The following is a 25,725-nucleotide window of genomic DNA, read 5'->3' as shown; positions in this document are numbered from 1 at the left end:
CGCGGGGACCGGCAGTGAGCACGTCCCTGCTGCAGCCGCGTCCTGCTGCATCCCTGACCTGGGCTGCCACCCGTCCCGGTCCCCGTCCCCTGCAGCTCTGGTGGGGGCCGCCCGGCTGCCGAGGCCGCCCGCAGCTCGTCACACCTACCTCGCTGTGCTGCGGGCCGGAGCAGCCAAACGCAGCGCCGGGGGGGCTGGAAATGCGTCTGCTGCCGGCGGCGGGCGGGTGGGGAAGCAGCCGATGCACTTGGGGAACCGGCAGCTCCTGCGGGGACAGCGGGGACCGACCCCGCTGCTGTCCTGGCCCTTTCCCATCCTTGCTCCAGTGGCTGCCGGGGGACCAGCCCCGGCGCGTCGCCCCCGGGCCCTGCATCGCCCCGCTTCCCGCTCCGCCGGCCCCGAGCCCCCGGGATGGAGGTGTTACCTGCCCTCGGCGCGGCGGGACGCGGCCGCCGGCCCGTCCTCGGCCCCCGCTCGCCTCCCCCGCCAGGTCCCGCGGCGGCCGCCCTCCGCCGCTATCTGCCACCGATAGCCGCAGCCGGTTAAACATTAACGCGCGGCTCCGGCTGCCACGCTGCCGGGAAGGGGCGCGCGGGGCCCCGCGTGGGCAGGATCGGGCCCCCCACCCCAGGCCTCCGCCCCGGTGCAGCCCGGCAGCGGCGCAGGGCTCCAAGGCCCCGTCCAGGGCCTGCCACGGCGGCTGCGGTGCGGTGCCGGTGCCGGTGCCGGGCCCCGGGAGCCTCCCGGCGTCCACGGCCGGGCCGGGAGCCGGCAGAGGGCACCAGGCATCCGGCACCGGGCGCATCCCAGCCCCGGGACTTGGCACCGCCGGGATGCTCCGAACCGGCCCGGTTGCGCTGGCCTGCAAACAGCCCCCGGCCGCCGCTATGGGACCCCCGAGCCCGCCCGAGCGCCGGGGCGGCGACACCTCCCCGCCTGCCAGCCCCGTCCCCCGCGGCGTGAACCGGCCCCCGGCCTGGGGTGACGCGCTGCCAAGCCCCCCGCGGCCCCCGGGCAGGGGAGGCCCCCGCGGCCCCAGCACAGAGCCACGCAGCCAGTTCAGCTTCCTTTAATGAGCGCCTCGGCCCCCCCCCCCCCGGTGCCGGCCCCCGGCCGCCCCGCCGGCAGCGGGATCAGCCCCATATTGCATCCCGGAATCTCACAGCACTTTACAACGGTCGGTATCGCTGCCCCCCTCCCACCCCCCCACCCCGACCCCCCCATTTTACAGATGGGGGAAACTGAGGCACAGAGAGGTGACGTGACTTTGCCAAGGTCACTTAGTGGCGGAGCCGGGGACGGAGCCCCCAGCCCTCGGCCCCCGGGGCCGGTGCCACGCGGTGCTCTGCACGCCGAGCCCGGGCGTCCCCGCTCCCCCGCACCCCGGCCCCCACCTCTGCCCCCCCGTCCCCTGCCCAGGGGAGGGCCCCCAGCCACCCTGGCTGCCCCAAATCCTGGGGGCTTCTGGCCTCTTTGCACCCCTCCGATTCCCCACCGCGCGCCGCTGAGCCGGGCCGGCCCCCCCGGCCGCCCCCCAGCCGCCGCGGCAGCGCCGGGCGCGGGAACCGGCGAGGCTCCCGCCCGGCGCCAGCACAGGGGAGGCGGGAGGTGGAGGTGTACAGGGCTTTACAGAACAAAGCTACTGAATCAGCCACACGATGGCCAGACACGAGCCGGGGCGCGGGGCCCCTCAGCCGCTGTCCGGGGCGGGGGGCGGCGCGGCGGGGGGCGAGCGGCGGCCGGGGGGGTCCCGCGGCGGCCCCACGGCTTGGCCCACGAGCCCCGGCAGCGCCAGCAGGCTCAGCCCCAGCGCCTCGATCTTGCTCTCCAGCGCGCGCAGCCGCTTCTCCAGGTCCTCGTTGCGCTCCTGCAGCTCGGAGACCGCGTCGTACATGATGCTCTGGGTCTGCCGGGAACGGGGAGGCGCGGGGCAACGGGGGGGGGCGGGTCACAACCGGCCCCGGCCCCCGGGAAGAGCCGCCCGCCGCCGGGCACGCCTCACCTTGGCCAGGTCCACCAGCGTGTTCGCCTGGTCGTGCAGTTTCCGCTGCTCCATTTTCACACTCCGCAGCCTGCGGAGAGAAGCGGGGGGGGGGTCGGCACCGGCCTCCGCGGCGCCCCGCGCGCGTCCCCGGGCACGCACGGCCGGGACGCGACCACGCACGCGGAAACGCGCGGCGAGCAGCCGGGGCCACTTACTTCTGGGCTCTGCAGGGATGGGGCAAAACAGAGACAAAACACAACAGCAGGTTTAATAACACCGCGGCGAGCGCCCGGAGCCGCCGCCCGCCCGTCCTGCCTGCCCACCGCCGCCGCCGCACCCCGGGCCGAGCCGAGCTGAGCCGAGCGGCTTTTCCCCCAAAACCCCGGGGCTTGGCATCGCCGCTTCGGCTCAGCGACGTCGCGGCCGGCCCCCGGGACCCGCCATTGCCAGGGAAGTGCCCCAGGAGACCCAGAGCAGGGAGCGCAGGTGCCACGGGCAGAGCTGGCACCCACCGGCGGCCGGAACGGGAGGAAAAATCCCATTCTCCTTTCGGGGCCCCAAATTTGGAAATCTTTATGCTTTCTAATGCAAAAATCCTAAAGCAGGAGGGGGCAGGTGGCACCCGGACGCTCTGGTCTTGCGTCAAAGTCCCGGGGGGTTACGAGAGCTTGGGAGGGAGGAAGCTCATTTGTGTCGCTTTGGCAAAGGTCTCAGCCTCGAAGCCGGGGGAAAACGGGGAGGAAAGGGCTGAAGACGGGGTCGCTATGGGGCAGCGGCGGGGGGCAGCTGCGAGCGGTGGGGCCGGCTCTGCCGCGGCGCTGCGGGCGGGCGGCCGGGCGGGCGCCGCGTACGAAGCAGGTAAAGGTTTGGCACTTACTGATGGATGGCTTGGAGGAACTTACGCTGGTGTGTCCGAACTTTGGCATGGTCGATCTTCTTCACCAGCTTGGTGTGTTTGTAGATGAGCCACGTTTCCCTGAGTACGTTGGCAGCAGCGTTTTTCACCTGGAGGGGTGGACATCCCCGCTCAGGGGCCGCACCGGCCCCCCGGGCACCCCCGCGTCCCTCCCCGGAGGCGGCGGCTGGGGCTGCGGCACCGGCGGGCCCTCACCCGCTTCGTTAGCTGCGTATCCATCATGAAGTTATGCACGTGCTTCTCGGCTTTGGTGAGCTCCAGCTTTCTGGCGACCACCGCGACGACGAGAGCGGTGCAGCCGGCGCCCTGCGGAGCAGGCCGAGAGCCAGCCGGGAAATGCCCGTCTCCGGGGGGGGGGGGGCACACGGCGGGAGGCCCCCGCGCCGTGCCCGCGGCCCCGGGCGCTCACCATGATGCCGGTGAGCAGGCAGACGCCCTTCCCGCAGTAGGTGTGCGGCACCATGTCGCCGTAGCCGATGGAGAGGAAGGTGATGGAGATGAGCCACATGGCCCCCAGGAAGTTGCTGGTCACCTCCTGCTTGTCGTGGTACCTGCTGGGGCCGGCGGCACCGCCGTCAGCCCCGGCCCCCCCGCGCCGCCGCCGCCTCTGCAACGCGAGCGCGACCCAGCACGCGGGGCCTGGGGCAGAGCCCCCCGCCGTGCCCCCCCCCCCGTGCACCAGACCCACGCAGGCGGGGGGCTCCAGACCTGCCCTTCGGGACCGCAGCCCCCGGAGAGACCCCGAGGCTCGGCCGGCGCCGGCTGCAGGGCTCGGGTCGGAACCGGGCCGCTTTCCCCAGCGCCCGGTCCCCGCTCAGCGGCTGCAGCTGGGAGAGTCCCCGACCCCCCCCGAGCCCCCCGGACCCCGAGGCCGCCCGTGGACGGCTCCGCACGGCCGAGCACCCCGGGAAACCCAGCCGGGGCACCCGGGAGACCCGCAAGGGAGGGCCGGACCCCCGCCAAGCACGCACCGGGCTCCCCCGTGAGAGGAACGGGCACCGAAAAGGGCCCCGCGCCCAGGCCGGGGGCCACCGAGGCCTGCAGAGCCAGGGAGACCCGAGCACCTGGCGGAGAGGGGCCGGGAGCTGCTCCTCCTGGGCCAAGCCCCCGCGGGAAACGGACCCCCCCAGCCGGGGGGAGCACGGCAACCCTCAGCCCTCTCGCAGCCTTTCCCGAGGGTCTCAACGCCTTTCCCGAGGATCTCAAAGCACAGGACAGGACTGGCATCCCCGTGAGACCCCCTGCCCAGGGGACCAAGCAGCACCACGCTGGGAGCCGCGGGAGCCGTGCCGGGAGCCAGACCGGCAGCGTTGGGAGCGCCGGCTGCGGCAGGGCGGCCCCTTGCCCTGCGGGAGCCCTCGGGCCGGCTCCAGCCCCGGCCCTGCTCGGCGACGGCGCGGGCGACACTGTGCTTTGAGATGTCGTGGCCAGCGCCGGGGCCACGACGCGGACGGCTCTGCTCGCAGCCCCGGTGGCTCGGGGGACGCGGTGCCGCGGGGCCGGGCGGTCGGAGCGGCCAAGCTGGGCGGCGGGGGCATGCGGGGAGGGGGCGTGAAACGGGGGTAAGAGGGAAGCAGAGGGGAAGGGGACAGAGGGGAACAAACTGGGGTCAGACTCAAGCGTGAGGCAAGGAATTTAGGATTGCTGCGTCCCTCCGCCCGGCCCCGCGTGCCCCCCTGCCCCATCCTCGCGCCCCCCCCGGGATAAATCCATGCAATTTCAGCTTGGAACCTCAGCCGGCCCCGCGGGACCGAGTGATGCTGGGGGGCACCGAAGCCCCTGCCCCTGCCTGGGCCCGCGACGGGGAGCGGGGGGCCACTGCTGCAGTGCCCCCCGCCATCCCTCCTCCCCCCGCCCTCCCCGCGCATCCCAGGGCTTTTGGGGCACCCGACTTGCGCTACCCGGCAGGGGAAAACGCCGAGCAGGGGAAACCCCCGGCGCCGAGCCGAAGCCCTTTGGAGACGCTTCGGCCGAAGGCCCCGCTCCGCAAACGGAGAGCGGCGAGCGGCTCCATGCCGGCTGCCTCGGACCGTCCCTGCTCGCTGCCGGGGTGGATCGCTCCGGTGGCGAAACCGGGAGCGCCGGGGGCTGGCTCGGCATGGGCACGCGGGAGCACCCGGCCCGGGCATGGGGACACCCCAGCGCCCTGCGGTGACTCCCGCAGCGAATCCGCCTCCACGGGGACAGAGCCTGGGGGGGCAGGGGGCTCCCGGAGTCCCACCCCCTCCGCCAGCACACGCCGCCGCAGCATCCCCGGCTCACGCCCGCATCGCCAGCTCAAACCCCGCGATCGCACCCGGCCCTCGACGGAGGGTCCCGCCGGCGGACTCGGGCGCTGAGGTTCCAAGGGGAAAGGGCTGCGGCCCCTTCCCAGGGCCACGGCCGCGGGGCTCCGGCCCCCGCAGCCCCCCGCTCCCCCCCGCCGGCTGCAGCTAATCCTAAATTCTCGGCAGCACAAGCGTGGGGTGGGAGGGACGTCCCGTGCAGGACGCGGCTCTCGGTTCCTGGGGTCACTCACAGTTTGTCCCTGCGAGCAGCAGAGCGGTCGGAGAGGGAAAACAAGAGCCGTTACTGAGCGGTCCCGGGCGGGGGGAGCGCCGAGGAGGGACGAGCGCGGACACGGCCCCGCCACCGGCGCCGGCCGCAGCTGAGGAGCACCTGGCGCAGACCCGTCCCCTCTGCACCGCGTCCCGGCCCCGAGACCCCCAAGCGTCCCCCGGGGCTGGCCCGTCCGGCAGGGACGGGGGTCCCGGTGCCGCTGCACCCCTCGGGGCCCGGTGACGGCCAGGGATGGGACGGGACGCGGGGCTGGGGAGAGCGGGGACGATGGGGCAGCGGCGCTCGTGGGCCAGCGGACGGAGACCCCGCGCCCGGCCTCCCCCCCCGCCGGGGACCTGCCTGGCCTCAGCGTTGGGCTCTGCGAGACCCCGTGGTGGCCACCACCTGCCTCCCGGGGCCCCAGGGACCGGGGACACCTGCCCGGGGCCGGGCTGCCCAAACGCCGGCTCTGCCGGTGCAGGACGGCGCTGCCGGGGCCGGCGGGCGCTTCGCGCCTCCGCGGAGCCTCTGCTCCCCCCCCGGGTTCTGCCCGTGCGTCCTCAGCTGCAGCCCAGCTCCGCGTCCCCCGCGAGCCCAGGCGTCCCCGGGGAGGGGGGAGAGCCCGCCGCCGCCCGCGCACCTCTCGCACACGCGGACCGTCCAGGCGGCGATGATCCAGGAGGAGATGCTGAAGACCAGCAGCACGGTGCCGGGGCAGATGGTCATGAGGGTCTTCATGACGAAGCGGGTGTTGAAGTTGATCTTGTTGAGGGCGCCGATGCTGCGGGAGGAGGCGTCGGTGAAGAGCTTGCTGTGCAGCAGCATGACGCGCCCGATCAGGTAGAGCCGCAGGAACATGGGGATGGAGAGGATGACGTCCACGTCGGCGTCGGCCACCGAGGCGGCGTAGGTGAAGGCCAGGCGCGCCGTCCAGGTGAACAGGTACTGGCCCGGGATGGGGTGGATGGCGCAGACGACCAGCTCCAGGGCGATGAAGAAGACGCGCTCGTAGGTCATGGCGATCCGCCAGTCGTCCGCGCCGTTATCCACCATGAAGAGCTGCGGGAGGGCGGGCGGCTGGGCGGGCGGCCCACGGCGAGCCGGCGCGGAGGCTGCCGCGGGGCCAGGGCCGGTGCCGGTGGCGGGACGCGCGGCGGCGCGGCTCACCTGGATCTCCCTGGCGTGGTACATGACGATGAGCCCCAGCAGGATGACGGTCGAGAGGCTGATAAGGCATTTCAGTGCGAACGAGTACGACGACTCCTGCGAGGAAGCGCGGTGACGCCGGGGCCCGCGCCCACGCCCCCCGCCCGCGCCCACCACCCCGAGCCGCCGGCCCCCACCTTGGTGTAGACCCCCCAGGACAGCTCCGTCTCCGTGACCATGATGACGATGCCGAACATCCCGAAAATGAGGGCGTAGTCGCTGAGGCGCTTCCGCTTCTCGAAGAGGGCCCGCCGGTGGCCCAGCTTGTAGCCGATGTTCTGGTTCCTCCGCGCTCCCCGCGCCCGCTCCTCGCCCGCCGCCGGCCGCTCCGCGCCCAAGACCACCGCCTCGAGGCCGGCGGGGCGGCCGGGGCACGGCGGCTGGCTCTCGCCCTGCAGCGGGCGCGGGGCCGCGGGGCCGCGGGCGCCCCGGGGCCGCGCCACCCCGCCGTTGGGCTTGCGGCTGCTCATGGCTCTCGGGGCGAGGGGGCCGGGCGGGCGCGATCCCGCATGGCTCGGCGGCGCCGGGGCGGCCGCGACCTGCAGGAGAGGCGCCGGCGTCGGGGCACCGCACGTCGACGCTCGCGGCGGGTCCGGGGGACGCGGCCTCCCCCCGGGCACCGGTGCCCCGGGGTCCCCCCCCGCACCCCAGCCGCTGCTCCCGGCCCCCGCGGCCGCCCTGCGCCGCACGGAGGGGAAACCGAGGCAGGGAGGCGCCGCCGCCGCACCGGACCCGCCGCTGCCGCCCCGGCGCGACCCCCCGACGGCGGAGCGGCACCGGGGGCGGCCGCCCGGCTCGGCACCGCACGGAGCCGCTCCCGGCTGCGGGGCGCCCGCCGGGCTCGCCCGACCCCCGGCCCCGCTCTGCCCCCCGCCGGGGCGCACCGCCGCGCCCGGGAGCATCCCACCGGCACCGGCGGCGGGGGCGGCCCTGCCCGGTGCCCGGTACCTGCCAGGCTGCCGGTGGGGGCGGCGGACCGGCACCGCGACCCGCACCGCGACCGGGACCTGGACCGCGCCGCCGCCGCCGCCGGACTCGGCTCGGCCCCGGGGGCGCGCGGCGGCGGGACCGGAGCGCGGCGGGGCGGGGCGGGGCGGGGCGGGCGCGTCTCATTGGCGGAGACCCGCCCCGCCCCCGTGACGCGCCGCCAGCCCCGCCCCTCTCCCCGCCCCCGAGGCGCCGGCTCCGCCCCGCCCGGGCGCACCCCCATCACACCCCTGCAACCCCCCCCGCATCCCTGCACCCCCATCACAGCCCTGCAACCCCCATCACACCCCTGCAACCCCCCCGCATCCCTGCACCCCCCCCGCATCCCTGCACCCCCCCCGCATCCCTGCACTCCCCATTCACCCCATCACACCCCTGCAACCCCCCCCGCATCCCTGCACCCCCCCCGCATCCCTGCACCCCCATCACAGCCCTGCATCCTCCCCCTGCATCCCTGCACCCCATCACACCCCTGCAACACCCATCACACCTCTGCACCCCCATTACAGCCCTGCAACCCCCCCCACATCCCTGCACCCCCATCACAGCCCCACACCCCCCCTGCAGCCTGTACACCCCCTCACACCCCTGCATCCCATTTACCCCATCACACCCCTGCAACCCCCCCCCATCCCTGCACCCCCATCACAGCCCTGCAACCCCCCCACACACCTCGTACACCTCATCACAGCCCTGCAACCCCCATTCACCCCATCACACCCCCTACACCCCCATCACAGCCTCATCACACCCCCGCACTCCTCCATCCACATATCACGCCCCTGCATCCCCTGCCCCCCTCTATCACTCCTGCACACCCCCCTTGCACCCCTCCATCACACCTCCCACACACCCCTCCATCACACCCCTGCAGGCCCCGTTCAGCTCCCCCATCACACCCCTGTGCCCCCCCAACACGCTTGTGCGCTCCCTCAGCCTCGCCACGCGTCCCCGGCACCCCCAGCAGCCTGCAGCAGCTGTGTCCCTGCAGCCCCCGCGCCCCCGTGCCCCTGCAGCCCCCGCGCCCCCGCTCCCCTGCGCCCCAGCACCCCGTACCTGCCGGCGCTCACGCCCGCAGGCTGGGGGGGCCTTAGGGGCACTGGGTGCGGGGCCGGGGCTCGGCGGGGGCTCTGCGGGCGGCCGGGGGGCTGGGGGCCATGGGCTTCCCTCCACGCCTGGGCCGGGAGGAGAGGCAGCGTGAGTGCGGCCATGGGGGCGGCTCGCCGGCGCCCTGAGCCCCCCGTGCACCGGGCCGGGGACACCCCCACGGCGCACGCCCAGCCCGGTGAATCCCCACGGCGCCGCGGGCGATTGCGCGGGGCCTCGCGGCAGGGCCGTGGTTTTGGGATGTCTGATTGTTCAGAGGCAACGGGATACCGGGAACCCAGGGCAGGGCACTGGGCTGGAGGGGCGCCCGCCCGGCTGCAGCCTGCTCCCTCCCGCGGGCAGCGCACGCCCGAGCCCCCGGCCCAGCGCACGAGTCACCCCCGCAGCCCGCGAAGCCAAATGGCCCCGGCGCGAGCAGCCGCGTTGCGTGAGCAGCCCCGCACCGACCCCGCAGCACCAACGGCCCCGGCGCGGCTGGCGCGGAGCTGCAGCACGAGCAGCCCCATTGCACGAGCGGCATCGCCGAGCCAGCGCGGACCCCACGGCATGAACATCCCCCGGAGCCAGCACGGACCCCACGGCCCCAGCGAGGGTGCTGCAACACCGGGCGCCCGGACCGGCCGGCACGGCAAGCGCCGGGGCTGCGCTGCACGGGGACACCCGCGTCCTGCTGCTCCCCCTCCGGATACAACCCCAAGCACCCGGCGTCCTATTTCCACTGCACACGCGGCCGCCGTGCCCCGCACGCCACGAGGGCGGCCACCCTGCACCGCGTCCCTGCCGCCAGCCACGGGGCCCCGGCGCTGCCCCGAGCGCCCGGCCACTCCGGCATGGCAGGGTGCCAGCGCCCAGCTGCTCCGCGTTGGATATATGGGGCCGCTGGCGCCGCTCCAGAGGCAGAGCATTTTCTCTCCATTCTGCCAAATTTATTGCAGGAAAATGAGTTCCGGTTTCTGTTTAATACTTGGTTGGGGCGGGGGGGAAACCCCAAAGCGGGCGGCGCCGTGGGGGAGACGAGCGGCTTCCCGGGGCTCCCCGGTGCGCGAGGCCGGCACGGGGACACTGCGGCGCATTGCCCGGGCAGGGCTGCCGCTTCCCAGCTGCTCCGCAAACTTTTCGGCTCCTCAGATCGGGGCCAGTAAAACTCCCCCAAAAGCCCTTCGGGACGGATCACGGTAAATATTTTATTAACCGTGGCTCCGTGGTCGCTGCGCTAATAGGCTCCATTGACAGTCGCGTAAATAGGCCTTATTAAATCCTGCGCCCTGTCAGGACATCGATGGGAATATCTCTGCCGGGGGGAATTACTGCCCCACCGTGCCGCGACGGTGATGGACACCCCCGGTGCGGCACCGCGCGGCTCCCCGGGCAGCGGCAGCGTCTCCGCGGGGTCACGGCGAAGGCCTCATCCTGCAAACCCGCCCGGGGACACCAGCACCAGCCCGACGGGTGCTGGGAGACCCCGGGGACGGAGGGAGGGGTCTGGGGTCCCTGCCGGTGTCCTGCCCGGGTGGGCACGGGGAGGCCACGGGCTCTGGCAAGGCGCTTGCAGGGGAAGCAGCGGCCGGGGCGGCCGTGCAAGCCGGGGATGCGAGTCCTCATGCACCGGCCACGTGCGGGAGGCAGGCGACGCGCCGGCGGGGACGAGGGGGGGCTGCACCGCTCCGAGCCCCGGCGACGCAGCAAGGAGCCGTGCGGAGCCACAGGCCCCGGCATCCCCCTCCCTCCCGGGCAGCGCCGGGCTGGGACGATGCTGCGGGCGCCGGACGCGGGCGCTGCAACCGCCCCCTCGTCCCTCGGCGGAGACACCAAAGCGCGTCCCGGAGAGGGACCCCGGTGCCGGGAGCTGGGTGCCGGCGGGACCCCCCTGCCCTGAGCAGCGGTGCTGGCTGGGAGCAACTGCAGAGGAGGAGGGGGCAGCTAAAAATAGAGGCGGGCAGCCTAAAGGCTCCCGGCTGGTGATTTATTTATTACCCGCTCGCTAATTCCTGCCGCTGCTGTAATTTGGGGGAGCTGTGATTACAGCCGGGGCAGCGCGGCCCCGCGGAGGGGGGAAGCTGGGGTGCTCGGGGCTGAGCACCTCCCACGGCCGCGGGGGCCCGTCCTGCCCCCGGGGCTGCGCCGCGGGAGTCCCCGCCGGCCGGGACTCGAGGGCTCGGGGCTCCCTGCTTGCGAGAAGTGCGTCACGTCCTGGCCCCGAGCCCCCCGCGGTGCCCAGGACCTCGCAGGGCCGCGGCCACGGCTCCCCCCGCCGCCAAGCCCTGGCCATATGGCGAAGGCTGGACGGCAGCTGCCCGCGCCGGCGGGAACCCCCGGCCCCCGCAAATGCCGTCGCCATCCTGGCCGGCTGCCGCCACAGGACTGGGGCCTGGGCATGGCTCAGCCTGGGCTGAGCATCCTCGGGACCCCCCCAGCCTGCGCGGCTCACGGCGGCATCCTCTGCCCCAGGGGCAGAACCGGCCCGGTCGCCCTGGCGCAGCAGAGCTGCGGCCACGGGGCTCACCGAAGCCCCGGCACCGTCCCGGAGCCGCCACGGCTCGTGTGATCCCTGCACGACAGCATCCCTGCAGCGACACCGTGCAGCCGGGCTCCCGTCCTGTGGGAACGCTGCATCCCGCGGGAACACCGTATCCCAGAGGAACCCGCATGCCCGGGGCCCACGTTGGCCCTGCGGCTACGGGGGTGCCGCTGCGAGCGGGCAGAGCCGGGAGCCGGGCTGCCGGGCACCGCGCACGACCGCCCCGTCCTCCCCCCAGCCCCACGCGGGCACCTGTGGAGCTGCCGGTGGGTCACGGGGACGATTGCGGGTGCAAAGACACCCGGGCAGGGCTGAGGGCTGCCCGGCTGCCAAGCGCGCGGGGACCCCGGAGCCTCCCCAGGCCGGATCCGGCCCTGCCGCCACGCGGGGGAATCCCCGGCTCATCCCGCGTCTCCCCGCGACGAGCGGCATCCCAGCACCCCCGCGCAGGGGGACGCGTCCCGCGCCGGGAGCAGCCCCTACCTGCCCCGGCGAGCCGCCCGCTCCGGCTCCACCACCGGTTGCCGGGAGGGCCGCGAGGTGCAGGGCCGGCCGGGCTCCCCGCGCACCCCGTCGCCGCCGCCGCCGCCGCCTCCGTCCCCAGACAAAGCCGCTGCGACGGGTTCGCCGCCGCCTCCCCCACGCGGCTCCGCTCCGCCGAAGGACAAAGCCGCCGCGCCTGGCTGCCCCCGCGGGCTGGGGGGACGGCGCCCGGCAGGCAGAGCAGCCCTGGCCGCCCCGGTGCCAGCGCCGCCACCCCCGGAGTCCCCGCGTGCGGACACCCCCCGAGCGCCCCGCGGTGCCCCGAGCGGCCCCGGTGGCCATGGGGGACCCAAGGTCGTGTGGAAGGTCGGGGCCGGGCACGGGGCCCCTCCGGCCGTGCCGCACCGCGTGCCAGCGCCCGGCACGGCGAGGCCAGTGCCGCTCCGACGCGCCGAGGGCCCCCGGGTGCCGCCGCCCCAGGCTTCGGCCCCGCAGACGCTGCGCCATGCCCAAGGTCACCGCGAGCCCCAGGGCCGCCAGCCCGCCCGCCGCATCCCGCTGCATTGCTGCCCCAGGAGCCTGTTTGCGCCGGGTATCGATCGAGGCTGGTTTGCAGCCCGGCGGCTCTTTGCTGCAGGTGCTGAGCCGAGCACGCGGCACCGGGTGCCCCGGGGCCGGGGGGTGCCCTGCACCAGGGGGTTGCGACGCAGCCAGCCGCCCGCGCAGAGAGGCACCGGGGCCGGCGGGCATCGCCGGGGCGCAGCCGCGTGAGGCTGCAGCCTGCGACCTCTGCACGGGGGAGGCCGGGAGCCGCGAGGCGGCCGAACCCCGCAGCATGCAGGGATGCTGGGGGGGCCCCGCGCCGGCCCCCGACGGCTCAGCCCTGTGGGAAGGGCCGGCAGCGGGGTGCTCGGCTCACCGACCGCCCCGGGGACCCCCCGCGCGCTGCCTCCCCCCCCCGCGCACCCGCTCACCTGCCACGGCACCGAGCTACCGGCCCCGGCGCCGCTGGGGGCGCGGAGAGGAGCCGGGGTGGCCGGGGGGCAGCGGGGGCATGGGGCCGGGGCGGCCACGCGCAGCCCTTCGCCCAGCGCCGCGGCGGCTCCGGCGTGGCGGCCGGGGAGGACGCGGGCTTCCCTGCTCCACGCCCCCCTCCGTCGCCCCCCCGGCCGCCGCTCCGGCACGGCGGGTAGTGACCTTGAGGCCTCGCGGCGCTGGCGGAGGCTGGGGGAGGAGGTTATTTTTAGCCGGGAAGAGTCACTCCCATCGCATCCGTGTTGTCGCTGCCGCGGAACCGGGGGCCGCGCGGTGCGGGAATGCCCGGCAAAGCCCCCTCCCCGTGCCGGCGGCTCCCGGGGCATCCCCGGCCCGTGGCCGCCCCGCCGCCCCGCCGCACCCACCTGCCCGCGGCCAGCGGCCTCCGCGCCGCTCGCACGCCGCTGTCCTCCACCATGGCCCGCCGGCGGCACGTGCCGGCACGGCGCACGAGGGTCGCGCGTGCCGGGGCCGCGCGGAGGCAGCGCCGGGGGCAGCCGTGGGCCCCAGATCCGGCCCTGCAGCCCCCGGCCAGGCACGCTGCCGCTCCGTGCCTCGGTTTCCCCAGGCGGGCGGCTCGGCGGCACCGAGGGCCGCGGGCTGCCGGGGAGGAGATGCAGCACGGCATTGCTATTCCGCTCACACGCGCAGTCGCGCGCGCCCGCTCCCATGCCTCCCCGCCGCCCCGGCCACCGCATCTATTGTCTGCAGCTAAATTTAGCCGCCTGCCGACTCCCCCACTTTAATTGCCGCAGCTGCAGGGCCGGGGCGAGCGCCAGCCCCGGCCGCCCCCCGAGTCCTGGCCGTCCCGCGCGTCCCGGCCCCCCGCTCCGCCGCCGCTTCCTTTGCCCACGGCACAAACTTTTCCACCTGCTTTTCCCTCCCCAGCGCCCATCGCATCGCACCTGGGGCTGGGAAAGTGGAGCCGTGCCGGCCCCAGCACCGGTGCACGAGCAGGACGGAGCAGCCGGGGCAGCGCAGGCACCGCGGCCCCCGCCCTCGGCATTGCACCCGGCTGGGTGTCCGGCTCCCCGGGACGAGCCTATTCCCACCACCGGGACTCGGGGCCCTCCCGGGGTGCGTGCGGGGCGGCACTGGGCTCTGCAGGGCCCGGGGGAGGGGGGGATTTGGCGCCTGTGTGCTGCATGGTGCAGTGTGCGTGCTGGGAGGGAGCGGCACCGCTTGTGCAGGGCGGGTGGTGCACAGCGCGTGGGTGGCTGTGTGTGCGCGAGCTGCACACCCGCCCGCAGTCTCCCCCCGCTCCCGCTCCCTTTGTCAAGCAAGAGAGCTGCCTGCAGCAGCGGGTGTGCGCGTGTCAGCGGGCTGCGTGTGTGTGCATGCACACTGCACAGGGCAGGCGTGTGTGTGTGTGTGTGTGTGTGTGTGTGTGCGCGCACACAGGACGCCTTTGTGCAAGGGGCAGCTTTCAGGAGCGCTCAGTAAATGCGTTTGTGCGTTGAGAGCGAGAGTGTGTGAATAAAGCCCGCCGGGGTGTATGTACATAGGTGCGTGCGCAGGGTATGCGGCAGTGTCTGTGCAGGGCTGGGGGTGTGCGGAAGGGAAGGTGTGCAGGGTTTACAGTGTGCGTGTACAGGGGTTTGCAGCGTGTGGAAGTGTGCATGCACCGGGTGTACCCTGCGAAGGGGTGTGCAGGGTGTGCGGTGTGTAGGGCTGCGTGCATGAGCAGTTATGTTTTTGTGCACAGAGTCAGGGCTGCAGGGGTAAACGCGCAGCTCTGCATGTGTTTGTGCAGGGTGTGCATGCGTTGCCCTGCATGTGCGTGCAGGAGGCTGCATGCAGAGCTCCGTACGTGTGTACATGCGCAGTGTGCAAGGGGTGCATGCACGGCTCAGCGTGTCTGCGCGTGCAAGCAGGGATGGATGCAGCGTGCAAGGAAGAGCGCAGGGCACCGGGGGGGCCTGCACGGCTCCGTGTGCGGGTGTGCGCTGCGCTGCGGTGTGCAAGGGGCTGCACGCACAGGGCGCACGGTGTGCAGGGGAAGCAGGAGGGTGCGTCGCGTGTGCGGAGGGAGGGTGCGGGAGAGCGCGTGGTGCAGGGCGCGGTGCGCAGGCCGTGCGTGCGCGGGGGCACGGGGTGCAGCGCCCGGGTGGTGCTCGGTGCAGAGAGCTGCAGTGTGACGGGTGGGGGGGCGCGGGCGAGGTGCCTGGTGCGGGGTGGGGTTCGTGGTGCAGGGAGCGCGCTGCACGGGGGGTGCGTTGCACGGGATTGCGGCGGGTGCATTGCGCGGCGGGTGCATTGCGCGGGGGGCTGCACTGAGCAGGGGGGTGCATTGCACAGCGGCGGCGGGGGGCGCATTGCCGGGGGGGGGGACGCACTGCGCAGCGGGGGGGGCCGGGCGCCTGGCGCAGCGACGGCGGGAGCGGTCCCGGCGCGGCGCGGCGCGGCTGCGCGCGGGGGAAGCCCGAGGATCCCGCGGCCGCGTGACCGCCCCTCCCCCCCGCGGGTTCCCCCGCCCCCGCGCGCCGCCCCCGCACGGAGCTGCCCGTTTCCATGGCAACGCCCCCCCGGGGCTGCGCGCGGCGCCAGCCCGCCCCTCCCCCTCTCGAGGAGGGGGGCGAGGGGGGAGGGGAATCCCCCTGCTGGGGGGGCGGGGCGGGGAATCCCTCCCCTCTCTGCAATGGGCAGCGGGGAACCCCCCTTGCAAATGGGGGAGGGGGGCTCTTGGCCCCCTCCCCACGCAGGCAGGGAACCCCCTGTCTGCACTGGGGGGGGAACCCCATAAACCCCTTGCTTGCAGCTGGGGGATCCCCATTAACCCCCTCCTTGCAGCTGAGCGATGCCTTCCCGGCACTAGGGGATCCTCCATTAACCTTTTCCTCTCAATGAGGGAACCCCTTCCCCGCACTGCAGGCTCCCCCATTCATCCCTTCCCGGCACTAAGGGATCCCCCCATTGACCTTTTTCTCTCAACGAGGGATCCCCTTCCCCGCACTGCAGGCTCCCCCATTCATCCCCTGCTCGCAATGGGCAATGTCTTCCCTGCGCTGCAGCTTCCCCCCGGTAATCCCACTCTGGCACTGGGGGAACCCCGTGTTCCCCTCCTGCATGCGACTGGGGGACCCTTCCCCATTAACCCCTTTCTTGCTATGGGGGAACGCCCCCCTGCAGGGGAGGAATCCCCCCATTAACACTCCTCTTGCACTGGGGGAACCCCTTCCCTGCCACCCTTCCTCGCACTGGGGGATGCCTTCCCCTTATTAACCCCATCCAGGCAATCAGGGCACCCCTCCCTGCATGTCGGGACCCCCATTTAATCCCTGTGTGCTACTGGGGGGTCCCTGCACCTGGGGGGGGCTTCCCCCATTAACCCCTTCCCCCACAAGGAAGGGGGCTCTCCCCAGCCCCTCTGCCCCACGCCTCCAAGGGGGCAGGGGGCTGCAGGCAGCGGGGGGGGGGGGGGGGGGGTGGACGTGGGGACAGCCCCCCCCGCGGGCACAGGAAAGATCCCGCCCTTTCCAGGAGGATGCCGGAGCCAGGCAGCCCGCGGGCTCAACGCGTCCAAGCAGCAGAGGAAGGCAACTCGCATGGATTAATCATTTAAGCATAAAACAGCCGTGAGGGCCGCGCTGTTAAAGGGCCAGCGCGAGCAGGGGAGGGGGGCCGGCGGGAGGGAAGCGCAGGGCTGCGGGTGTCAGGAGAGCATCGGTGCAGGCGAGGGCAGCGCCGGCTGCCAGCAGCCCCCCCCGCAGCCTGTGCACCCGCCCCACCTTGTGCAACATCCTGGGGGGCACAAAACAGGGGCCTGGGGGGGCCGGGGAAGCTCCCTGCATGTTGCAGGAGCCCCTTCAGCCTCGCAAGGAGCAGCCCAAAGGCAGATACAGGGGGTCAGAGACACTGCAGCTGCCCTGGGCCCAAACCACCCGGTGCTGAGCTGTGACCCCCCCCTCAGCCCCCGCCACACACACACCCCAGCCCTTGCGCTATCCCCCTCTGTGCATTCAATTAACCAACCAAGAGCAGGGCAAAGCCAGCTCCGGCCCAGCGAGGAAGGCTCCCTGCTGCCCTGCTCTCGGCTGCAGGATGCCAGAACTCTGCATCGCTCCAGCATCTTCCAGGCCAGACCCTGCGCCCCGGGGGGTCCCCGCGCCGCGCCAGCGCCCCGGCAGCGAGGCTGCGCCGCACCGGCTAGATCTGAGCAGGGAAGGACGCTGCAGCCCTCGGCTTGTGCCTCCCACCGGACAAAGAGCCGCTCCAAGGCTCTGCCTCACAAACAAAGCTTCCCGCTGAGACCTGGCCAGCAAAGCTCCCGCGCTGCCCCTGCTCCGGCCTCCGCCAGCTCTGCCCGCGGGGGGCCAGGCCGGGCAGGCAGCGAGCGCCGGGCAGGAAACGGCCTCAAACCCGCCCGTAAACAGCCAAAATGTCAGAGCAAGCGCCTTGAGCTCACGCAAAGCCTCTTTCCTCACCAGAAACCAAGGCTGCAGCTGCTGGAGAGGCCGTGGAGGATGCCTCCCTCGAACCCCCCAGCAGAGCAGGGGCCATTCAGCAGAGAAATTTCACCAAGATTAAGAGCAATTTCAGAGGAGACACAGAGAGTGGAAACATTCCCCCAGGAGCAAGCCAGGAAAACGGAGCCCGTCACCCCCAGGCCGAGGCTCTTTCGGGAAGCCGGCAGCCGTTTCACCAGCCGAGAGCCGCGGGAAGGATCACCCCACTCACGGGAGGCCGGCAGGGAACTCGGCTCGCCCGGCGCCTTCAGGAGGGTCCCCGCTGCCCCTGCCGGTCTCTGCCTATGGAGACGGATGCCCGGCAGCATCACAGCAGCTCTCTCCTACTCGAGCAAAGACAAACGCAAAAGGAGGGGAAGGGGGATTTATGCCAGCATTTTTCCAACACTTTATTCCTTCAGTAGGTTAACAGATTTTTTTTTCCTCATTTTTAATTAAACTCAAACACAACAAACTTCTCACAAGGGGAGACACCGTGTGCATTTCTCCCTATCTTTACCAGCTGGACTTGCTTGAACAGGGGAGAACATCAGCAGGGGCAGGCCCAGCTTTTCCATTCTGCTTCTGCAACAAACGTGAGCAGGGTACAAAGGGCTTGGGAGAGCCACAAAACCCAGGAGCAGGAGCTAAGAACAGCAGGAGGATCTCTGTTTCCGCATGAGTTTTTGCTGTCTCCAGTCCCTTCACTGCCCAAGTGCAAATGCCTCCGCAGCCTTTAAGTGAGACGCTCCTGCTGCCCTTCCCGCTGCTCGCGGGCGATCCTCAGCAGGGCCCCGCGCCGCCCCGTCACCCAGCTCGGGATGAACCCTGTTTGTTTAGTACCATCAGAAGAAACCCCGGCCCAAGCTGCCAACCCGGAGCATCACCACGGGATGCTGCATCAGCGATGGATTTGTCCCCCACAGCAAGGGGTCTCGGCCTGGCAGCCCTAGTTATAGACACACGTAAGCACCAAAGGGTGACGGAGCCAAGCACCCCGCTGCCGCGCTGCGAGGGATCCCGCAGGGCTGCTCACAGCGAAGCTCTCAGCCTGGTACCGCTGCTCGGCCCTGCGCTGGGAGAGGGCTGGAGGAGACAGCGCAACTGGGCAGGTGTCGGAGGCCTCACCTCGGCGAGGGCTTTGATTTGGCATGGCCTCCTAGGCAGGGTGTTTCGTGCCAAAGGAGGCAGCTAGAAATCTGCAAGGGAAGAAGGGAGGGAGGAAAACCAGATGCTTGACGAAGGCAAGGGGCAGGACTCCGTGGCTCCTGGGGCGAAGCCTCCCCAGCCGCGCTCCCCGTCTGGCTGCTGCCAGGGCCCCGCAAAGGGAGCTCACTGGTTTCTCCTCCGCCTTCGCCTCAATCCTGCGCACTGTTGCTGGAGGGGCAGCGAGGCCTGATAACCAAAATTACCAGCGGTGCTGTAGCCCGGGCCAGGGGACAGAACACGGGGCTCCTGCGGAAGGGGAGCACAGGCAGCGCACGGAGCCAGGTTAGCGCCTTCCGTCCAGAGGTAGGAGAAAGCTGCTGAGCTGAGAGTTTCACATCCCCTTCCACGGGCTCACAGGGCACTTCCTCACCTGGGCTGGGGGCAGGCGGGGGGGAAGCGACAGGAGAAGCGGTAGCTTCCCTTCTTGGGACAGGTCTCACGTAGTGCTGGGTCGCAGCCCCACCAGCAACCCCCCTGCCCCACAGGTGACCCACGAGGCTCAGGACTCTCCGTGTGTGTTGCGAGGGCACCAGGAAAGCTGCAGAGAAGTCTGGTACCTCGTGCTCTGTAGAGACAAGGCAGGGACTGCGCTGTGCTGGGCGCTGGTTATTTCAGCCTCCCATCTTCAAGGGGCAGCAGGAGGTTTCTCTTCCACACAACGCTGCACTGACAGAGCTTCTGCTCACACGGTGGCTGCTCCTCCCCGTCTGATGTGCTGCCAGTTGAAATCAAGAGCGGTGGCCAGCAGGACGCAGGGCCAACGCCAATCCGAGTCTGGAATTTCTTCAGGAACATCCCAGTGCCAAACATGACACAAGCAACAGAAAGCAGGTGCCTTCCTTGTGCCGGTCTCGTGACACCTTCTGCAAGGTGAATTCTTGCAAACACGTGCAGTGCGGTCACGGTACAGACAGAGATGAATGCACTTCGGCTCAGGTCCAGGCTGTGGGAGGGGGTGAAATGCACGGTGCTACGCAGCACGGGGGCCTCGACCTTGGCAGGCAGCGGTGCGGATGTGCACCGTGCAAGCGCTGCCCATACTGAAGAGCTGTACGCGAGTTAGTAGCTTTTCTGTAATACAACAAACCGGATTCAAAAGCATAAAGGTAGTGTTAGTCCTTCCCGGTTGCTCTGCACCGGCTGCCTGCGGAGGTGAGCACGTGCGGACGGGCCTTCCGAGCGGAGAGCGGGACACCGCGGGGGCCCAAGGCGAGCTGTGGCCTCATGCTTATCTTAAATCCAAGAACAGGAAAAGACAGAAAACAGGGGGGAGGAAGGGAAACAAAGGAGAGGAGGCTCCTCGTGCCTCCTGTTGTCATCTGAGCAAAGCCCCAAGGCTCCAGCCCACTGTCTGTGGGGGATGATCAGCTCTAGTTCTACTTTTGGCTGTTGTAAGCCTTGTGCCTCTGGTTCATGGGGTTTTCTGGAGACTTCATCCACTCCTTCTTGAGGAGCTGCTTGAGCTGGGACAGGCGCATGTTCGGGTTCTCTTGCTTCAGGCGCGGCAGATTGACCTCCTCAAAAGCAGTGAAGGCAGCTTTCATCCGGCGCTCAGGGTGCCGGTCCACGTCGTTGGCAACACTGTCAGAAACACAGACACGTCAGAGATGCCTCCCTGCAGGCCCCGCGGCCTGGCCAGCTCTGATCCCGTCAGGGCAACAAAGCGAATGCAGAATAACTTGGCTGATAACATGGAATAACCCAGGATACTTTCCCTACCCACTTTGAATACCCACTACAGAAGGTCAGAGCTTATTTCAGGGGGCAGAAGGCAGCAGAAATGTCTTTGTTCTTGCTGCCGAGATGGAAATTTGCAGTCAAAGTGTGAAAATAAGTTCAGAGAACTGGGATGGGATGCCAGTTCTGGGGAAGGGAACAGCTGCAGAACTTCTCATAAGGAAAACGACCCCTTCAAAGGGGAGCGCTGCTGTAATGCAGCCAAGTACCTGAGGACAGCAATGGCATCTTCAATCGTCCTGGCCTCCACTGTTCCTTCCTCCAATACCCTTCTGTTGATGTTCTCTTCCAAAGGAACCTCCAAGTGAGTCTTCTCCTTTTCCACTGCACAAAAGGAAGGAGGATAGGAAGAATGTTTAAAGTTCAATCTGTGTAAAAGCCCTCAGAAGAAGCAGTCTTTTCCAATCATCTGGCTGACAAGCACTTTGAAAAAAGCATCGGCAAGACTCAAATCTACAGCCACACTTTAGCCACAGCCCTGGAAATTAAAAGTGTCTGCTCTGCAGCTCTCTGCTTCTCCCCCAAAGATGACGGGAGGTTTCTTTTTCCTCAAATGTGTGGGGCTAGACACAGACACAGCAAAGCACGCGGCACTGTGGGAGAGTAACTGCAGCGTGCTCTAGCCTTCAAACCACCTTTCCCTCAGCGACCGTAGATCAAAAAGCAACAGTTCCCCTTCCCGCTCCCCAGCCCCCCACGGCAGTCAGGGCCTTTCTGCTACAGAAGTAAGGAAGGGCTGCACCAAACCTGTGTCTGCATTCTCCTTCTGCTGCTGGTCTTTTCTGATTGTCTCTTCAATCTGCGCCCTGGTGACTTTGCCTGGGGTGACCTGCTTGGGCGACTTCCCTTTCAGCTTCGAGTCTTCCTCTTCCAGCAGACGCTGCAGTTCCTTCTTGCGCTCCAGCTGCTCCAGCCGCCGCTTCTCCCTTTCCTCCTAGAAGGGCAGAAGAAACAAGTCACCTCCGCCCCTACCGCCCTCATTCACCTGGCCCAGCAGACAGCAGAGGGATCAAACTATCCCTTATAGGAGCAGGAAAGAGCTGCTTGAAAAGAAACAAGCACCTTATTTCCATAGCTTATGGAGCACAGACCTTGCCTTATAGAAAAAGATCTCGGCCGGTTCCCCCCCAGACCTCCAGCAAAGCAACGACAGCCTGGCCTGTCCCTTCCGAATAACAACTCCTCGGTCCCTGCCCTGTCTGCAAGCACACGCCGGCTCCCCGTGATGTCAGTGCTGCGAAACATAACCCCGCTGCCGAGGAGCACAAAGTGCCAGCCAGGACTGCTGACAACCAGGGTAAGTTTTCCACTTTAATTTTAATAAGTGGCTGGAGGTTAAAAGTTCAGCAGTTGTTTGAGACAAACCAGTCAAGAGGCTGAACCCGTTCCCAGCTCTTGCTCACATCTCCCCAAGAGCCAGGGCATGGGCTTAGACCGAACTTCCCCAGCTATGCAGCTCTCGCGGAGCACTTTCAAATTAACACAAGGAGTTTAAGAGCCACTTTGTCCTCTACGGCTCAGCCAGAACTGATCATGCAACAGGCCCTTAGGGGCTTTCAGCACTTTGATTTCAAGATTTTTTTCTCCTTTCCTAAAGTTTGCAAGCTTTAGGGGAAAAAAAAAAAGGAACAAATGAGCATCTTTTTGTCTAGGTCAGTGTCACAGGCCACAGAGCACCTCATATTTAGGTTAGTTACATGGACACTCTTAATTATGGGTCTCATCTATTATTCACAAGGTTGGCACAACTAACTCATCAAGCCCTAACAGAACGGGTTCTACTCAAAAGCAGCTGTGCAGCAAAACAACTGCACTAGTAACGCAAGCAGCTGTGTTCATCGGTGTTGAAGGATGTCAGGGTAGGGCCTGCTTCAGAGACCGTAAATAAGGCTGGGGTTTGAGACAGAAGAAAATTGCAAGTTGCTCCACAGCTCAAGAATTTAAAGAAAAACTAATCAAAACACAGTATCAAAGCTCACAAATACTGAACCAAAACACACCCTAGGGCTGCTGCTTCCATGAACCACAATAAGGACTAGACCCTTCAATCCAGACTGAGAGGGGAAGACTTGCCTACCTCCACTTCCAAGCAGCTGTGAGCAAGGATGGGAAAAAAGCCATTACAGGGACGAAGCTTTTATTACAATTGGCAGCCTTCAAATTCTTGGTCATTAAGTGCTTAGTGCTAGGGCCTTGAGTTGCAATGCCACGGCAACTGGACCGTGCATTGCATCAAAGTGCCAGCTCATTTACTTAAGACGCAGCCTTTCCCTACTCACTGCTTTCCTGCTGGGCCTCTCCCTCTTTTAGTAAAGACTGAGCAAACAAATTTACTCAGGCTCCCAGATTAGCAGGGACTTTAGCCACTTCCCAGAGAGGAGGGGTGTCACATGAGGGGACAGAAAAGACTACCTTTCTCCCTTCGCACTAACAATTTATACACAAAGATATACCTGGGCAAGGGCAGCCACAGGTGCTCTCCTTCCTCTGCCCACCTTCGCTTAACGCAGCATAGGACAGCTCCAAATCCCGCTAGGACCTGTGGCTCAGCTACGAGAATCTACTTGAACGCCGTGCAGTGTTAAGAAGGAAAGCAGGAGAAGTAATAAAACTGGAGAGATTATTGCGCCAGAACAGAAAGAGGGCCACGGGCACTCCCCTCCTTACCCTGAGTGACACAACAGACCTGTTGCCGAGTGCCGCGTTTCTATTTCACCTCGTAAAAGAGCGCAAGAGGACAGCTATCGTGTAAAGCTGCCGGGGCCCTGCTGCCAGCAGGGACGTGCGCAGAGGACGCAGCGGAAACCGATGCCGGGGGCTGCCAGGGGAGGAGGAGGAGTGACCAGCTGCCTGGCTCAGGGCGCCAGAGCAGCCAGGCGTGCCAGCGGCACCGTCGGAGGTGCCAGCTCCAAACGCTCCCAACAATTTCAAGCTCCAACATCAAAAATTTTAACAGGCTCTTGGATGTGCTTTGGTTCACAGGCGGGTCAGAAACTTGGTTCAGGGCTGGCAGGACTGTGGAAGGACTGCCCCGGCGGTCACGCTGGTCCCTCAAGGGAACGTGTTGGCAGGCTGTGGGACGTGGCAGGCTGCGCGCAGCTTGGGGGTGACGACACCAGGCAGACGGATGAAATAGCGCAGGGAGGCAGCCACTTGGTCACCCACTGCTCCCCCCAAGGCAGGGCTTGGGGTGCGATTTGTAAGAGCTCCACCTGCAGAAATCACTGAACATGCAGCATTCAGCAAGAGTAAGTCATTTAATTAGAGGCAAAGCAAGCGTGGGAGAAGCAGCGTGGTGCACTCAGGATACCGGTATCATGTCTAAAACACAGATTACTGCAGAGAGAACCTGTCCCCTTCCTGCTCTTCCCGTCTGAGGCTCAGGTGTGACTGAACAAGGTAACACAAAGAAACTGCTGGCACAGGGAGCACCTTCGCAAGGCTACAGGCCTGGCTGTGGTTTCGGGCCTGGCATAATTCAAGAGACAGATAAAGAGTGGATACACAAGTACTAATGACCTAAGGGAGGAGAGCAAGATACTTCAGTACAGAAATGTTATTTATAGTTAGACAAGCTTATCTTTTACCCCTGCTTATTACAGGAGAACTGTCCTACAAGCCAGCTAGCTCAGCAGTCTGTTTCACACCACACAACCCCATCTGGGATGATGATCTGACAGTGCAGAAATTCAAGGATAATGCTCTGCTGCTTTTAGCTCCTTTCAAATAACACTCTCCAGATAGGACACATCCACTTAATGAAGAGGAAACAGACACGAACAGGGTGCAGAGCCGCCTTCCTGCACTTGATGCTGCAGAGGACCTCTAGTTAACTGCTCTCCTCCAGTTCCCTTCTCTAGCTATTGGACTAAGCCACTCTCTGCTCTCTGGCATTTATAACTGAATTTCTATTTGTGGAAAGTAAATAAGCCTGCACCGTTACTAATTTGTCACAAGGCTTGCAAGATCTACGTGCTCAGGTTTCCCCTGCAGCCCATCACTTTCGAGTCTGCTCTGCGTCCTCCCTTGCGTTCAAAAGCGCACAAGGCCGCAGCCGCTCTGAGCAGTCTGCAAGAGCGCAGGCAGGACCGGGAGCTGCAATGGAGTAATCGCGCTCGCATGCAAGCGACTGAGCATGAAGCCCTGAAAACGTCAGAGCCAGCATCCCAGAGCTGCTCCTGGTGGCTTCTTAAAGGGCTGCTGTAACGCAGAGCTCAGGATGCCTCCTTCACGGGAGGCCTCTCTAGACCCATCAGAGACAAGGCTGTGGGCAAAGGATGCAGCTGTGTAGGTCATTACCACAATGTCTCCGCTCCACGCAGCAGAATTCTCTTACACCGCATGCATAATTTAATCTCTGATCCTGAAGCACTGCAAATGAAGCAGTCATTTCTGAAAACTTTTCTCAGGTTGGGCCAAACCAAACTAATCCTTCATGTCAGTGCAATGAATCAGCTTAAGTGTCCTGATGAAAGGGACGCTTGGATTTCTCTAAATGAAACATGTAGCGAAGCTATTAGAAAACTGGAAGGGAAATGAGTAATTTTCTCGCTCAACATTGCTACACTCAGCAGGATGCTGGAAGAAGCAGGGGGTGAAATTTCTTTAGCTGGACATTTCTGTTCACAAGGATTTGTATTTTAAAATGCTGGTTTCCAGCCTTGCAGAGAACCGTCTGAGCAAGGAACAATTCATTAGCTTTCAGAACAGCTTCCCACCTGCTAGATGGAAGGAGAACAAGGTCCCACGCACATGGCTTTGAGAGCAAGCGGTCAACTGAAGCAGCCATGCTCCCAATCAACCTCTTCGCGGGAAGCCCGAGGAGCCCCGGAGAGCACGCTGCCAGCAGGGCAGAGCGCGCTGCTCCTCACACGGCGAGAGGGCGAAGCAACACAAAACCTGATACAGTCAGAGGGAAAAGAGGTGCACAAGAGATCTGGAGCACGTCCAAGGGCTCGCAGGGCTCTCGAGGCAGACCAGAGCTTTTGGGCAAGATCAAACATACCCCTTCCTGGGCCCAGAGGAAATCACTGCAAACATCATAGGGATGCCAGGGAGGTTTGAGCCCCAGCCTTACAGTATCAGGTGCTCCTTCCACTACGTCACTCTGTCCCCTGCATTTCTCACTGAAGCCACTGGATTTCAGTACTGTGAAGCTCATACTACACAGACGTCCTCCAAAGAGGAGAGAGCAGTCATTTGATCTGTTTAACATTTCATCCGAGTAAGAGCTGGTGCTCACAGCTGAGTAATTCTGAACTGAATCAGAGGAGGAGGGGAACAGAAAAAGTCATCACTCGCCTGCCTGTGATAGCACTGCAGTTTGGACGTGTCAGTGCACAGAGCCTGCCACCCCACATCCTGAAACAGGGGCTACCAGGAACAAGACAGACGTAAAACTCCGATACCAAAACAGTCACTGCTCTCCTGTGCGCTATCTGAATTCTTTTAGCACAGCTACTCACCCTGCATTTAACTTGAATCTTTCCCCAGACCTTTCATACATGAGCATGGAAAGTCTCCTTGCTCCCATATGATCCATACGCCCTCTCTTTTCCAT

The 25,725-nt window shown here is 67.1% G+C and overlaps 2 protein-coding genes across 9 annotated transcripts in view; both read right to left on the bottom strand.

Moving 5' to 3' along the window:
- Positions 1-1,609: 1,609 nt before the first annotated feature.
- Positions 1,610-12,859, bottom strand: KCNN1 (potassium calcium-activated channel subfamily N member 1). 6 transcript variants are annotated; one of them, XM_064497479.1, is made up of 10 exons: positions 12,714-12,859; positions 8,688-8,806; positions 6,782-7,183; positions 6,606-6,701; positions 6,079-6,497; positions 3,310-3,454; positions 3,096-3,206; positions 2,862-2,989; positions 2,003-2,072; positions 1,610-1,867 (listed from the first exon to the last, which is right to left on the bottom strand). In XM_064497479.1, exons 3-10 carry the CDS (start codon positions 7,112-7,114, stop codon positions 1,691-1,693), a joined length of 1,479 nt encoding a protein of 492 aa, XP_064353549.1. In that variant the 5' UTR covers positions 7,115-7,183; positions 8,688-8,806; positions 12,714-12,859; the 3' UTR covers positions 1,610-1,690. The 6 variants fall into 6 exon arrangements, 4 of the variants coding, with proteins under 4 accessions (XP_064353549.1, XP_064353546.1, XP_064353548.1 ...); XM_064497476.1 differs by having other exon boundaries at positions 1,610-1,906; positions 12,714-12,857; XM_064497478.1 differs by having other exon boundaries at positions 1,610-1,906; positions 3,310-3,451; positions 12,714-12,855.
- A 4,745-nt stretch (positions 12,860-17,604) lies between these two features.
- CCDC124 (coiled-coil domain containing 124) overlaps positions 17,605-25,725 on the bottom strand; it is a 37,770-nt gene continuing 29,649 nt past the window's right edge. For all 3 annotated transcript variants that reach the window (XM_064497501.1, XM_064497500.1, XM_064497502.1), the window contains exons 3-5: positions 20,913-21,099; positions 20,375-20,489; positions 17,605-20,009 (exon numbers count right to left, since the gene is read on the bottom strand). In XM_064497501.1, coding sequence (XP_064353571.1) covers positions 19,805-20,009; positions 20,375-20,489; positions 20,913-21,099 — 507 coding nt within the window. In that variant the 3' untranslated portion in view covers positions 17,605-19,804. The remainder of the gene's footprint in view (positions 20,010-20,374; positions 20,490-20,912; positions 21,100-25,725) is intronic.

Source organism: Dromaius novaehollandiae, chromosome 25 (genome assembly GCF_036370855.1).
Source record: "Dromaius novaehollandiae isolate bDroNov1 chromosome 25, bDroNov1.hap1, whole genome shotgun sequence".
In the NCBI taxonomy this organism is placed as follows: domain Eukaryota; kingdom Metazoa; phylum Chordata; class Aves; order Casuariiformes; family Dromaiidae; genus Dromaius; species Dromaius novaehollandiae.
Note: the sequence above shows the minus strand (reverse complement) of the source record. Positions and strands in the feature narration are given on the sequence as shown.